This window comes from Myxocyprinus asiaticus, chromosome 48 (assembly GCF_019703515.2).
Source record: "Myxocyprinus asiaticus isolate MX2 ecotype Aquarium Trade chromosome 48, UBuf_Myxa_2, whole genome shotgun sequence".
Classification (NCBI taxonomy): Eukaryota; Metazoa; Chordata; class Actinopteri; order Cypriniformes; family Catostomidae; genus Myxocyprinus; species Myxocyprinus asiaticus.
This window is the reverse complement of record NC_059391.1, coordinates 13,070,482-13,086,611: the sequence shown is the minus strand read 5'-3', so window position 1 is coordinate 13,086,611 and position 16,130 is coordinate 13,070,482. Positions and strand designations below refer to the sequence as shown.

The 16,130-nt window shown below is 38.2% G+C and overlaps 1 protein-coding gene across 1 annotated transcript; it reads left to right on the top strand.

Annotated features, from left to right (window-relative positions):
• The first annotated feature begins 3,479 nt into the window (after window positions 1-3,479).
• Window positions 3,480-15,789, top strand: LOC127437745 (hyaluronidase-like). The gene is made up of 5 exons (XM_051692883.1): window positions 3,480-3,667; window positions 9,681-9,886; window positions 10,670-11,434; window positions 13,302-13,391; window positions 14,812-15,789. The coding sequence occupies exons 2-5, from the start codon at window positions 9,734-9,736 to the stop codon at window positions 15,262-15,264; spliced, it is 1,461 nt and encodes a 486-aa protein (XP_051548843.1). The 5' UTR covers window positions 3,480-3,667; window positions 9,681-9,733; the 3' UTR covers window positions 15,265-15,789.
• The last annotated feature ends 341 nt before the right edge of the window (window positions 15,790-16,130 follow it).

Here is a 16,130-nt window from a genome sequence, read left to right as displayed (position 1 = left end):
GAAAATGAATTTTAATGGACTAGTCCATACAAAAATGAAAACTCGCTCATGTGTTTTGTGTGTGTGTGTGTGTGTGAGAAACAAAAAATGAGGAATGTGCACTTTTCCATACAATGACAATTCATAGTAACCAGGTTATTGTGAGTGCTCTTAGCAGTGTCAGTGTTGGGGTGTACTTGACATTCATTCTTTGCTCAGTAATGCACCTGTCATTGTAAATGGCAACTTTAAATGCACTTTATATTGAGTCATCTGTTAAAATTATAAGCACAATTTATTTACATGTTTTTACCTCTAGTGAAGTGTTATTCTATGAACTGGCCACTAGATTGCAATAAAGTGCTACATTATAGGACTGAAAGCTCTGGGAATTAAAGTGAGTGATGAAATGTGTGTCAGGTCTGGCTTCACAGGCTTATTCCAGGAGACTCTTTGTTCTCAGGATATTAGCTGTACTCTGGTTCAGGATGTTATTTACACCCAGACCTCTTTACAATGCATCTTGGAGCAAATTTAAGCATCAGTTTAGTCCACACAAGTACAATGCTGTTTCCTCCTCACATAAGGACACCTCCCATTCAAGTCTCAATAGCATTGTCAGGACATGGATTCTAAGTTCTTTATCTTGATTACTCTGAATATGTAGTATACTGATGATTTTTGCAGAGATGCTGTTATTCCACTTGTTCTGTATTAATCTATGTCACAATGCTCAAAAACAGCCAAAGCACAAGAGATTTGTATGTTCATGCATTCTAGAAATGGTTTGATTTAATTTTTTTTCACAATTGTCAACATTTTCCTTAAATGAAACATTTTCATTGAATTTCACACCGATTTATCTGCATCAATACAGTATATTTAGGATTTAAAGACAAGATAAATTACCTTTCTTCTAAGGATCAAATTATTATTATAAAATGCATTGATATCAGATAGAAATCACTTTCTGTATTTTCAGATGGCAAATACAAATATCTCTCATGTACAGTCTACCATGATTGGAACGAGTGGAAGGCAGGCTTTAAAGTTAATAACTTAAATTTGTTTGTGTTTTTCCACACAAACCTATTGTATGGCTATGGAAGGATATACAGTTGCACATGTCTCATGGATATTACCATATTTTTTATGGTACTTTTTGTCATTTTTGGAGCTTGGATTATTGGAGTTTTGAGATCATATTTTTTGCCTTTTATTCAATTCTAACACTACAATCATCGCTCTGATTTGTTCTCAGATTAAACCCACCAGACACTAATATATTTAAAAAAGAGCAGTATTATATGTTCAATGAATATTGGTTTATGATTCACTTGGATTTATCCCTAGCATAGCTCACACTCACAAACCAACTAATGGTTCTAATATCTTATTTATTTCTTCTTTTTTTTTTTTTTTTTTTACTGATGCAGATTTTTGAGTCCAATGGATTTTAAATGCAACTATCAAAAAAGAATTATATATACTGTAATATACACACTCAGTGACCACTTTATTAGGTACACCTATACACCTACTTATTCATGCGATTATTTAATCAGCCAATCCTGTTCAGTTCAGGTTCAGTTAATGTTCACATCAACCATCAGAATGGGGAAAAAATTTGATCTCAGTGATTTTGACAGTGGCATGATTTTTGATGCCAGATGGGCTGGTTTTAGTATATCTGTAACTGCTGATCTCCAGGGATTTTCACGCATAACAGTCTCTAGAGTTTACTCAGAATGGTGCCACAAACAAAAAACATCCAGTGAGCGGCAGTTTTGCAGATGGAAACGCCTTGATGACAGAGGTCAACGGAGAATGGCCAGACTGGTTCAAGCTGACAGAGAGGCTACGGTAGCTCAGATAACCCCTCTGTACAATTGTACAGAGCTGAATAGCAGCTCAGAATGCACAACACATCAAAACTTGAGGCAGATGGGCTACAACAACAGAAGACCACATTGGGTTCCAATTCTGTCAGCCAAGAACAGAAAACTGAGGCTGCAGTGGGCCTACCATATGTGTAAATCAGCAGAAATCCAGATTCATCAGCCCAGGCTATGATTTTCCAGTCTTTAACTGTCCGGTTTTGGTGAGCCTGTGACCACTGCAGCTGTAAAGAGAAAGAAAGGTTATTAAAAGAGACATTATTCAATGACAAATGGATTGAATGGATCTCATCTTTGGACAGACAGAACGAGTCAAACCAAACTTTTACTCTCAAAACACAGTGAAAGTATCTCACTGCTGAACTTCTTCAACACTAAACTACTCAATCACTGGTGAGCAAAATCTGAACATATACCAGCCAGTGGCCAATCAGATATTTTGTGTCGCAAAGCATGAAATTTGAATACAAATGCGAGTGATTTCCTCTCTTTGTAGTAGTGGGTTGTGCATAGAGTAAAATATCAATCTTGGGATTTAAAAAATCAATATCGAGATTGTTCAAATGAATACCGTGATGCATTAGAAAATCAATACAGTATTTTTACCCAGTCCTAGTTAAAAGGTGTTTTTTTTTTTTTTTTCCTTTGGTCATGCCTAGGGTCCCAAGTGAGACAAACCTTCCACAGATGCCCCCTTAAAAACAAAAAATAAATAACTAAATAAACCGGTGCATGACATCTATGTATACTGTACACCTTGCTGCACTCTTGATTGTTCACTGAGACCAACTCTCCCCCCTCGTGCTGCTATTACATAAAAATATGCAATCTAACCATAGTCCTTGATCTGTCTGTGGAGCCAAACTGTGTTAAAGTATGCAATTTTCATGTTTTGCAAGCAGAGAGGGGGAACTTCCTTTGGTCTTTAGTCCTCCCGTGTGGGTAACTAAATCAGATAAATACTGACAGGAATGCAGTATGCAGAATGCAGGCTTTCAATAATCTGTCCTGCCAAAACACATCCTCTACAAGAATAATTTAACTTTTGTCATATATGAAAAAGGAAATAGTAAATCTATAGGATTGTGTCTATAACCAAAAAAAGAAGAAGAAGAAGAAGAAGAATCTGTCATGCAGTCTAAATGTTTGTGTCTGAAAATGTAATCCACCTGACATTGGAGAAACTGTCTACATTACCATAAAAAAGAGGGCCATGTTTTTACAACTGTTTAAATGCAAGAATATCAAGTGTATTTCTTGGTGCTGGTCTAAGCACATTCTCAGTACATGCTCCTTTCATAAGCAGTCTTTTTCCAAATCTTTTTTAAACTCCAACTATTCAGGCCTTGACTGCAACTTGCATAAAACCAGCACTGTTAGTCTCAAAGTAGCACGAGCATTTAATTGTGATCAGGCAAAAAAACACTTAGAAATGATTGTGATCCTGGAGCGACGCACACTGCTTTGGCACATCAGAGATCTCTAATTGCTATTGATTTTATCTGGAAGCTTAGTGAGGAGGAGCCAATTCAATTAACAATGGAAGAGAGTGCCAATACTGGTGCCATGCACCCACACAACAAAACGTACAGCAAACTCTGATAAACTGGGAAATCTTTGAGCACAAATAGCACAGCTGAACTTCAAAACTGGATATTCCATACAAAGACAAGATAACTGCATTGGACGTGTTATGTGATGCCTCCTAGTTTGGATGAGGGGGACACTGGACACAGTGGTTGCTGAAGAAATCTGAAAATCTGATTCCTCTTTGAAAACAGGCTGTAGAGGTGAGTTTAGTGTGTTTATCCCAATCAAAGAGTTGTATCCACCTTAACAAATCTTTACAGCTTTTAATGTTTAATGTAAAGTATTGCTGACTCAACTATATCCTCTGAAATATCCTTCTCACAGTTTGAAGCCTCAAAACAGAAACTGAAGTTGACATTAGTTTTATGCGGCATGATCTCTTAAATTTTGCACCAAAATCTATGGGTATGAATGTTACACTTATATAGAGCTTTTCTGACACTACACACAAAGCGCTTCACATAGTGAACAGGGGGTTCGCCTCAAACACCACCGATTGCCAGAGTAAATTGCCAGTGTTGTTGCTGAAGAACTACTGAGTTCAGTATTGCTATTGGGTAAGATTTCTCCAAATAGGAAATTACCTAACAGTGGTTTATAATGAAATCTCTTAAAGGGGATTTATGTAGCACCTTAATGTGTATAGACAGGGGCGGACTGGCCATGGGGAGAACCGGGACTTTTCTCAGTGTGCCGGCCACGAAACGGGGCCGAATGGGCGGCGATAAGCTGAAACAGGCTGCCGCATTATGCCGAACGTGCCTCGACTGGCTGAAGAGGGCTGCAAAACAGCACTGCGATACGCAGAAAAGGACAGCGACTGGGAAGTTTCTCTTCCAAGTCTGCCCCTGTGTATAGATACTATTCATCAGTCAATTCCTCTGGAAAATGTAAATGCTATGGCTCTGTGGCGCTATCAATATATTGCTCTTTTTGTTTGAATGGCCCAACATGTCAACTTCTGGCTCAAACAATGCCATTTGGGGCAGGCCTAACTCTCTCCACTGAACAATGGCAGACAGCAGGAGTGTTTGTTAAACTTAAAAACAATCATTACTTTAGCAATTCTGTTTAGTACCACTAGTGGTGCCAAAAATTTAATATTTTACCTTTACATTAGAGAGCTAAAAATGTGAAAAGCTGACTATATGTAGTAACATGTTCGAGGCAGCAGATGAGTTTGCTGATAGCAAAGTGTGTGTATGTGTGTAGACCAAGTGAGACCAAGTCCCTCCTAATTAGGACGGGATTAGAGACAAGCTCACTAGGGCTTGACACGGCAGGCTTTCAATAGCACCAGTTCCCATTTATTCATTTTGAGGGAACCTGTTTCATGGGAACCATCCAACTGTAGAGTGACAGCACATAAACAAATGTCCACTGGCATGCAGTATGTCCGGATGAAGCACATAAAGGGCTGTAAATAATCAGTGGAGCACAGCGGGTCATTCAGACATGACCCATGGGAACAAATATATTTACACCACCCAGAAAAATGCACACACTGTAAGCCTACATGCCTTTTCCACAAGGTATATGGGACCAACAGCAGTTATAAAAACATACTGTATTTCCACATGCTGACTCCAGCAGGCAAAAGAGTCTTTGGCAGCTGACTCATTTCTTCTGTTCCTTGTTGAGGCAAAACAAAAAAGCTTTCACATCCTTAACTTACATGCTTATCCTCATGAAACGTATCCCACATCAGCCAAAAGCCATATGCAAATTGTTTTTATAGAATTTACACATTATCACACACACACTATGCTCACACAAGTTGTGAAAATCAAAGGCTTGACAGGGAACAACTATTGTATGCCACAGCCCTGCTGGATAAACAGCTTAAACCAGCTTTTGCTAGTTTGCTGGTCTTAGCTGGCCACCTAGCCTCGTCAGCCAGGCCTGTCTGCTGATTTTAGAGGAATTTTAGCAACTTGTCAGTTAGGAGACAAGCTTATCAACCAGGTAAACCAGATGAACACCAGCTTGGCCACACAGGGAGACCAGCTGTAGACCCGGTAAAGTCCAGCTAGGCCAAGTTAGGAGGCCAGCCGAAGACCAGCTATACCATCTAAAGTCCACTAGACCAGCTGAAGACCAACTTGGCCAGGCTGGGAGACCAGCTTGACCAGCTGAATGTCAAGATCCTGTCACCTTAGTCAGTCAGGTTTATTGTGGTGACAGGATCCTGACACGTATGTTCTATGTCTCTGTGTGAGCGCACAGCTTTTATTGTTTTCCTGGCCATGTGCTCTTCTGTCTATTCTGTTTCTCATGTTCAGAGAGCATGGTGTCTGGATCCTGACTCTTCGGTCTGGTTTGGTCTTGTTTCTGAGTTAGGACTTGGACACTCATGCTCCATGTCTTGTCTTCTTGTTTGAGCACATGGCTAATGATGGCTTCAATGCCATGTGCTCTATTAGTTGTCTTTGTGTTTGTTTGAGCACATGGTCAATGATGGCTTCATTGCCATGTGCTCTCTCTCTCCGGTTTGTTGTGAGCACATGGTTATTGTTAAGCTGTTTGCTATGTGCTCTCCTGTCTCTCATCCTGATCATGCCCCCTTGTTACCTCATTATTAGTTAATTTGCTTTACCTGTTTTTCCTGATTTCCCACCTCGTTTTCTTTCCTATTTATCCCCATTGTGTTTTTTGTCTTGTGCCAGTTCATTGTGGTTTATCCTCCTGTTAGGTTCTCCTGTGTGTCGGTTTCTGTCCTGCCCTGTGTGATGGTTCCAGCCTGGAGCATCAAACCCAGTCTGTCCTGTAGTGTTCTGCCTTGGACTTTGGAGTTTTCCCCTTCGGGGTTATTTCTGTTTGTTTTGTTTATTTATTTTTTTTCAATTAAAATAAAGCCCATAATCTCACTTTATACGAGTCCTCACCCTGAAGACCAGCTTAGCTAGGCTAGGAGACCAGCTATACCATCTAAAGACAGCTAGACCAGCTGAAGACCAGCTTGGCCAGGCTAGAAGATCAGCTGGATCAGCTAAAGACCAGCTGAAAACTAGTTTAGCCAGCCTAGGAGACCAGCTAGACCAGCTTGGCCAAGCTAGGAGACCAACTAGACCAGTTGAAGACCAGATATACCATCTGAAGACCTGCTTGGCCAGGCAGGGAGACCAGTTAGACCAGCTTGGCCAGCTGAAGACCAGCTTGGCCAAGCTAGGAGACCAGCTTATCCAAGCTAGGAGACCAAACAGACCAGCTGAAAACCACCTTGGCCAAGCTAGAAGACCAGCAAGACCAGCTGAAGTTTAGCATGGCCAGGCTAGCAGACCAGCTTCATCCATTCAAAAATATTTTTGTGCCCAAATACATATAGTATACTGCCCCTTAACTAGCTTCAAAGTAGTCAGCTAACTTTGGATATATTATTCTGCAGCGTAGCAAACAACTTTTTCAAAAGATTAGCTTGACAGTAGTTTAATTATGTGTTGTTTGTAGCTAGGCAAGCTCCACTTTCAAAGTTGCTTCACCAACACTGCACAGGAGCATGATGAAATCTATTTTTGGAGAATATTAAGAAGCTGCATCATTGAATTTCATGCAAAATCTCTTGTTTGGAGGAACGTCAGCATTTGTTACTGTCAAAGCTATTAGGTCACAAATTTACAAGGATAATGTTGGAAAATCGCGATGTACTACTTCAGAAATGACAAACCTTTTCTCAGTCTCTCAGATTCAACATGCTGTTTCTGTATTTAAAAGCTTAAATTAGGTTTACATTTATTTCTGCTCTGTCTCCATTTTTTCCAAATTACTTTTCAGAAAAGCAAATAAGTGAACACCACTTAGAGAACACAAGATTTGTAGTTATGCAACATGAGTGCTTTTGATTGCTGCTGCTGACCACTGTATTTATTCCAGTTGTGCACAAATGGTTACAATATCAAGTAAATGTTCTAGTTTTGTCACAAAATATAAGAATACTTCTTGCGGTTCATTTTCTTATTCAAGTTAGTTACTTTAGAGTAATAAAATAGATAAAAGTAATAACATTATTTCTGAGGTCTTAATGAAAGGAAAAATCGTATGAAATTGATGAATATATAATGCACAGGATAAATTGATTTGTGGTCCACAAGTTTTTTTTTTTTTTTTACATATACATTGTACTGTTATAGAGGTGACTTAAATGCTGAAAAGCAAAAAGTTAAATCTATAACAAGATGTTCAGCTTTTTAGTCATCTGGATTTAATCAATTTCTTTAAAGAAAAAAAAAAAAAAACGACTTGGCTCTTATGTCCCTTGAGAACCTCTTTCTGTTTGAGGAAAACGCCTGTACCAGTTTGTCTCAGACATGGCTTTTGGGGGGTCTTTTTTGTGGTGAGGCACTGTGGATAGTTGTGGTTTATGAAAGGACTTGAAGTGACTTTACCACGATGTTGCTCTTAGGCAGAGCTTAAAATTTCACTGCCATTTCAATTGGAAGAGTAAACACAGATTTTTTCCATCTACAATAAGCTACATCATCCCTTTACTGTATCTGACAGACCCTCACAGCCCCATGAGGAAATATTATCTGTTAAAAATATCTGAGAATATCTGAGAAAAAAAAAACCCCTTCAAATAACTTTCTGAAAGAGGTAGAACACCTTGTTATTTATTTTTTTTAAATTGCTTTCTTTTAGCACAACTTTTCAGAAAAATGTTAATTCAAGAGAATTATCTGAAAAACAAATAGGCAGGACAGGCATGTTCAGGGTGGATTTCATTTATGAGGCTTCTGGCATGTACACGATCACACTCATAACGTGAGAAGAATTTGACAGAGATTAGCGAGGAATTTTAATGTAATACACATGTAAATTTTCAAGTGTCAAATCAAGAGAGGAGGTAAAAACAGATAAAAACTGGGAATGTCAAAGCTCCTGTTTAAAACAACTATTAAAACTTCAGACTTGTAATTCAATGACACCAAACAAAATTGCAAAACTGATTCCAAATATTCAGGGGTATAAATCTTGGTATTGTCTACAATGTTGATTTGTGATTAGGTAAGATAGCTGGTTTGGGGAAATCTACAAAGGCAAAATACAGTAATTATGCCAACACTGAAACTGAGAAAAATGGCTTCAAAATTACTTGGTTTAAATGTGGATTTTGTAGTTACTGCAATTTTCACACTCTGTTTTCTTTTAATCTGAACATAGTTGAGCCAGACCAAGAGATTAAATTTTGGCCATACTTGTTAAATATATACATTTTGACAAAAGACAGTTTTGCTGCTGAAACAAGTCTGTACTTACTGAAATTCGAGGCACTGCCCCCAGTGGCCAAAGCTGGAAGTATTGCTGAATGTATGGGCATGTGTGAGCTTCAGTTTCTGGGTGAAATGTCTACATGTGGTGCCAAAAGCCACCCAAGCCCAAACCCAAAATCTAAACCTAACTTTCAGAGTAAAAATTTAATTTTAGAGCAAATTGCAACCTCCATATTGTGTTAGCCATTTTTTACATGAATGTGATTACTTCCTGCTTCCTATGGGACCAGAACTCATGTCTCTGGGATTGCTTGTGCAATACACTGTCCGTGGCGCCAGAGATAAAGGTGAATATAATTAAACTGATGCATAAATATCTGACAGGAGATGGCACTTGACAGTTATTCGGCAGAATCGGTTTGATTTCAGGGTACATGAACATTTGGAAGCAACATGTCGATTTCCCATGTGATCATGTTAGTTAATATGTTTTGCCTTTGGGCTGCAATATTGTTATGCACAAATTTTGACATACTGCTAACAACAGTGAGGTCAGAAGAACTATGATAAAAATAAAGTAATTTATGTAGGCCTATACATAGTTTAAATTCAGGTAGATTGGGCCAATTTTTACATTTGAGATGACTGTCAAAATGTGGCCCAGTTTACTTGAATTCACCTTATTTGGAACATAATGAATCAGTTAAACTTCAATCCTTTTAAAATATATATATAATACACTGGTGAGATTATGATTGTCTTTCCATGCTCTGTTTGCAAAAAATGTGTAATGAGCAACATGTTGGCTGACTATTTAAATGAGAGGACAGTATAATTGGGTGCAGTAAAGAGGAGCATTGTGCTGTGGAATCTAGAGCACTGCTACTTGGTGACCCTTGCTAACTTGGGCTTTCAACAACGTCTTTGATTATCCTTGCCAAGTGACCCTCATAATGTAATAATTTTCTCAGCAGTGATGTGATTCTTTATAATTTGTTCTTCCAAGTTCTCTTCAGGTTGTGGCATGTGGGTTGAGTGGTCTACGAGGGTGCTGGGGCAATGGCACTGATTGGCTTTCTGGCTGTGGCAGTGTGTGGATTGGTGGTTGCCAAAGGCGATCAGCTGAAGCAGGCCCACACACCTTTGCTACCCCATCGGCCGTTTGTGGTCGTGTGGAATGCGCCTACTGAATCCTGCCGTCTTCGATTCAAGGTTGAACACATTTTTTATTTAGTTTTTATTTCCATTTTAGATTCAATTTGCCCTTTCAAATTAGTTTTCAATGGTTAGTTAGTTTTGGAGCCATGAAAATGTATTTCAGTTTTGTTTTAGTTTTAATTTTTATTTCACTTAAAAGGTGCACTCAGTTCTTTTTTGCTAATTGCTAAACTTTTAAACAAAGAAATATTGGCAAATATCAGATTATTTTTTAGTTTAAAAAAAATTGTACACTCACGTGAGATGAAGGCTATCTATATCAGTCTTAGAAATAAAGCAACTTTATTCTACATATGGCGCTAGATGCACCTTTATGAGTACGGCCATGTTGAGATCACATGACCAACTTTATCGCAATGATGTTCCTTTAAAATTGGATGCTGTACTCACGGAATAATTTAATCGAATGTGAATAGCTCAATTTTACATTGACATCAGTACAGTCGTAATGCTCTATCTATACTTTTTATTTTATTTTAATAAGTGCACATTTAACAAAAATGTTTTAATTTAGTTTTCCTTTTAGTTCTCATTTTAGTTTTTTTTTTTTTCAGATTAACATTATTTATTGATTGATTCTCAAACACAATACAGAATAAAGCAAAATATACATGCACAGAATCAACCATTATACCCATTTAAACCCCATAAATTCCCTACATTTTATTTTTTGTTAACGATAATAACACTAGTTGAACATGTGTCAATAATCTAGCAAATGCTACATCTGTGTGGCCCAAATAATAGAAATACCATATTTTCTTTCTCTTTTACAAGGTGGATTTGGACCTTAGTGTCTTCGACATTGTTGCTAACCACAACGAGACCCTAAGTGGCCCCAACGTGACCATCTTTTATCACAGCCACCTGGGTTACTACCCTTACTACACCAGTTCTGGAATTCCCATCAACGGTGGTCTTCCTCAGAACCAAAGTCTGAGCAAACACCTAAGCAAAGCTCGAGCTGACATTGACAGGTTTATACCCTACAAAGACTTTCACGGTTTGGGCGTCATCGACTGGGAAAACTGGCGACCACAGTGGGTGCGCAACTGGGGCTTTAAAGACATCTACCGGAACAAGTCCAAAGAGCTTATAAGGAAGTTGCATCCAGGCTGGCCACAAAGTAAGGTAGAGAATGAAGCAAAAGAGCTTTTTGAGAGAGCTGGACAAGCGTTTATGAATTCAACACTTCTATTGGCAGAGAGTCGGCGACCGCATGGTCTATGGGGTTTTTACCTCTTTCCTGACTGTTACAACTACGGTTACAAGGAGCATCCATTCCGTTACACTGGAGAGTGTCCTAATGTAGAGCATGTACGTAATGATCACCTGATGTGGCTTTGGAAAGAGAGTACAGCCCTCTACCCTTCAATCTATCTTGACTATGAGCTCATGTCTTCACACAACACAGTAAAATTTGTGCACTACCGTGTGAAGGAGGCCATGCGGATTGCCTCAATCGCCCGGAATGACTACACATTGCCCGTTTTCGTCTACTCAAGACCTTTCTACGCCTACACATTTGTCGTACTGTCAGAGGTGAGCAGAGTATTGTACGGTTCAGATAATAGTTTGAACAATCAGTTAAATTTTTGGTAAAAAGTTAACAATTATGTTAGAGCTGTGGCCTAGTGGTTAGCAAATGTGCTCTGAAAGACTACATTTAGGACTGGCTGTGATTTTTCGATCACACTCCAATCATTTTCTGTCATATCTCTTCTATGAATATCAGTAAAAAATGACCAAAGACTACAATTAAAACAACACAGTTTTCCTGAACACTCCCCAATCTGCAACTGGCCCGCCAAACAAACACTCCCTTTAAAATTATCACACAGGAACTCTATATGTTTCTACTGAATGTCCCAGTATACTGAAATTGGCCCCATCTGCTTTTTACACTTTAAAATGAAATGTCTTCTCCACTGACGGTTAGGTTTAGGGTCGGGGTTTGGGTTTGGGTTAGGACATTCCTGTTAACTGTATTATATAATTTACAACTAAAAACAATTCACTTTATAACTTGCTTTTGGCACTACTCTGTGGACATTTCACCTGGAAACTGGAGTGCACACATGCTCATACATTCAACAACACTTCCAGCTTCAGCCACTGGGGGAGTGCTTTGAATTTCATAAGCACTGATTGATTTCAGCAGCAGAACTTTCAATCTACTGTCGCCGAATTCACAGTTAGTAACACACGCAATTAACTGAGCCGAAGTTGAGCCACAGTATTTTAACTTTTCGGAGGGAAAAAAACCTATGAATGGCTTACTTATCGTTGTCTCTGCATATTAATCTGGGATTTAAAAAAAATACATCAACTTCAACAATTATTTAAAACATTGAAATGTGTACTCTTTAACATTACTTTAGCACTTCCCAATTCTTAAAAAGCATACTTTCAAGACAAGAAGAAAACTTTGCTCTCTATACTGTAGGAACCCATCACACATGCATTGTTTTAATCACTCATCAAATACTTGAATGACAGACCCTTCCCCAGCACCACCCTCCTCCCCAGCATCTGAAGTGCCTGAGATATGCTAAAACACTCATCTGTCACATAATTATGAGTGGAATGTTCCAAATCAAACAATGCAGTAGGTCTACAGCCATGTTTTCAGTTTGATGGGACCACCCGCCTTTCTAGACAGTGAGGTACATCAAGGTAACGCACTTATTATGACTCGTCTGGGTTACAACCAATAGCTTCCATATGTTCATTGTGATAAAACAGATCCCAGACCATAAGTTATAAGTTAACTACCTGTACTACACTTTTGTGCAATATCTAGATGCAAATAAGAAAGCATAAGAAATCTTTAACTTTTTTGCTAAGATTACAAACTAGATTTTACACATTCTGAAGAAATGTAAGTGGTGCTTGACTGTGAAAAAGTTGCTTCAACGATGTTAGAGTGTTGTGTGTGTTTGCTAGAGTGGTTCTATGCAGTGGCTAAGGTGTTCTGAGTGGTTTTAGCATGTTGCTATGCAGTTTTCAGGGTGTTCAGGGTGGTTGCTGTTAGGTTACTTACTAGCCAACATTTTTCAAAACGAAATTATGTGCCTTATTACACAATTGGCTGCAGTTTCTCATTGAAAAGTGAAGTTTAGTCTAGATTGCCATTAAAAAATTCTAGATCAGCCCCTGACCACAGAAGGTAAATGTACTTGAATGTTTACAAACGACATGCAAACATGTCTGATGGGAGATGGCGCTTGTCAGTAATACGGCAGAATGGGGTTGATGTCAGGGTACTAGAAAATTTGGTAGCAAAATGTTGACTTCCTGTGTGATCATGTTGGTTTAAATTGGACCAGCAGTGGTTTAAATTGGACCCCAACAAATTTCCAGCCCTGCTTGTATTGCATTAAAATATAAAAATTCTCACCCTATACAGAGTGACCTGGTGCACACCATAGGCGAGAGTGCAGCACTGGGGGCTGCTGGAGTGGTCCTGTGGGGGTCATCTGAATATGCAAGATCTCAGGTACTCATCGTCTATATCAAACATGAGGCACATTTACTAAATCTATAATCTTATAAACATCCTCCAAACAAATATTAAATTAAACCATCTTGACTTTAAGATGCTGTTTATGAGATCAATTACTAATACTTGCATCCATAACCAAAAGCATTTTGGAACCACTTTGTGATCAGTATCTACTCAATTTGAGTTTATAGTATTAACAATATAAAACATGTTAGAAGCACAGAGAACTATCTATCCCTCTGTTTTATGTCTTAATCTCAAAACTTATTTCTGCCGTTTTTGTCTTAACCTAAAATAGAATTATACTGGTGTCACTATAACTGATGATGTCAGGATGTCTCTGTATTTGGTGATTTATTTCACACAATGACAGGCCGACGTACTTCTGAAGGACACATGCTCATTTTGTGGGTGCATCCCATTTCCTGTTTACAAAAAGCAGAGGGGTGAGAGTAATTAGAACCAGAAGGAAAGAGTTTCTATTGCATGACATAATCACATTTTTAAATGCTTACTTGTCTGACACGTAAATGAGCTAAGATTTTTGATATATTCCACCTATTGGTAAATTTTTGACTAGCTCTGAACATTGTAACATGTTCTTGTTAACGGAAGTCCACAAAAACACACTTGTCTATAGCAAATTCACAAATGATATCTCTTAATGCCTCAGTTTTTTTCCCAGACACCAATGAGATTAAATGGAGAGCGAAACAGAGACTTAAGTTTTCGGCCTCTCATATTTTTCTCCTAAGAAAAAGGCCCCAATTACCTTACAAGCTTGTAGAATTTTTAAAAGAAATCTCAACAATGTAACGAACTGTGGCCAGATTTGCCAACACACCCAAGTCTGCAATCAAAATCAGAAATTTCTAAATTATTTAAAATTTTCATCAATTCTTCCAAGACCAAATTATTTAAGCTATGCTAACTTTATAGCTATACTTTTTTTCCCTTCTGAATAAAACATCTTGAAGTTTAGTAAGTGATTTTATCACACTAAAATCATGTTAACACGTATAATATTTACATCACTTTTGAAACAATGTGTATTTTAGGGTCTATGGACTGGCCCCATTAACTTCCACTGTAAGTGCCTTACGGTAACCAAACTTTTTGCTTCCTTTTTTTTTTTTAGGAGGGACGAGTTGAAATTATTATAACATTATGCCACAAATGCTGTTAATTGAGCTTAACTTGTATTCCAACAAGTCGATAAGTGAGATGTCCATTCAGAGTAATGACAGAACAACCTTTAAAGAAAAACATTTTACTCTGGGTAGCTCTAATACTAAAAGATATATCCCAAGGCTTTGGGAAATGTGGTTAAAGCACAATGTATTCAGATCAATGTGATTCTGTGATAGTATACAGTCTGTGAACTACAGTAACTGATGTATCTGACTTTGTGCAGAGTAACTGCTTGACAGTTAAGAAGTACATTGATGGTCCACTGGGGCATTATGTGATCAATGTGACCTCAGCCGCTAAGCTCTGCAGCAAGGCTTTGTGCAAGAAGAACGGTAAATGTGTCCGTAAGAGTCTGGACTCTGGAGCTTATCTGCACCTCAACCCTCGATTCTTCAACATTCGCCTCAACCGAGCCATCCGTGGACCGCGCTTTCATGTCAGTGGACACCTCAATAACCTCGATATCCTGGACATGAAGCAAAAGTTTACCTGTCAGTGTTACCAGGGCTGGACCGGCATCTATTGTGAGATGCCCCAGGTAGCAGAGCCTCTTCCCCACAACCCAAGGGACAGTGTCCTGGGAGAGCTGCTGGTCGTCCTGTCTCTGCATTTCTCCTGTCTGTCTGTCATTATGTTTCTGGGTTTTTGTCTCATAATTAAGTGTCTGATACTGTAAGATAGATTTATTGCACATGTGACATTGGACTGTATTTGTAAAACAAAAAGAACTGGGAAGAAATGTAATATACATGAATACACACTAAAAAAACTAAAAATGTGCTTTGTGTGGTAAATTAACTGGTTTTATTCATGCAATAAAAATGTTTAGCATCACTGAATCAACCTGAATACATCTGGTTACACCGAAGTTTAAGGGTTAGGTCAGGTAGAAATAGCTCGTTAAGGTAACAATTTCAAGGTTTTAAATAAAATTGTTCATTTTTAAAATATCCAGTAAAAGTAATAGATTGAAAAGTGTTTTGCATATTGTATGTCTTTAACCATATTTTAATTTGGTCACCTGGTTGAACAGTATACTGTATAGTCTCATGCCTAATTTTCAGGGTTTGGAATAAACAAAAACATTGTATTCATTAAAGAACACAGAATGATGTTTTCACCAATTATTCCTACAGAAATTACATATAATAGTGTGGTGTAATAAGACAAAAATGGTTGACCGAGACGTCTCAGTGTAGACAGAGGCTCCATGGATTGTGATTCCGCTTGCCGAACACAATTGTCAATAAATTATGAACCCTGGGAAAACTGGGATTTCTGCTCATTTAAAATTAAATACCATCTCTTTTTGTTGCAGTGAAATTACAACAGCTTCTGTTAGGGCATTTGAGGCTCTTCTGTTGGAAAAAAAAAAAAAAAATTCTGTCTAATGTTGGACCAAGACATTACATCAAAACTATGGTTTTTGCAAACAATATGTGGTGCATGTAGTTCATTGTTGACTGTGTCTAGGCTAAAGTGAGTCATAAGGAGAGGTGGAGGGTGTTTGTGTGTTTGGCTTTGCAGAAAAGTTTAAATTAA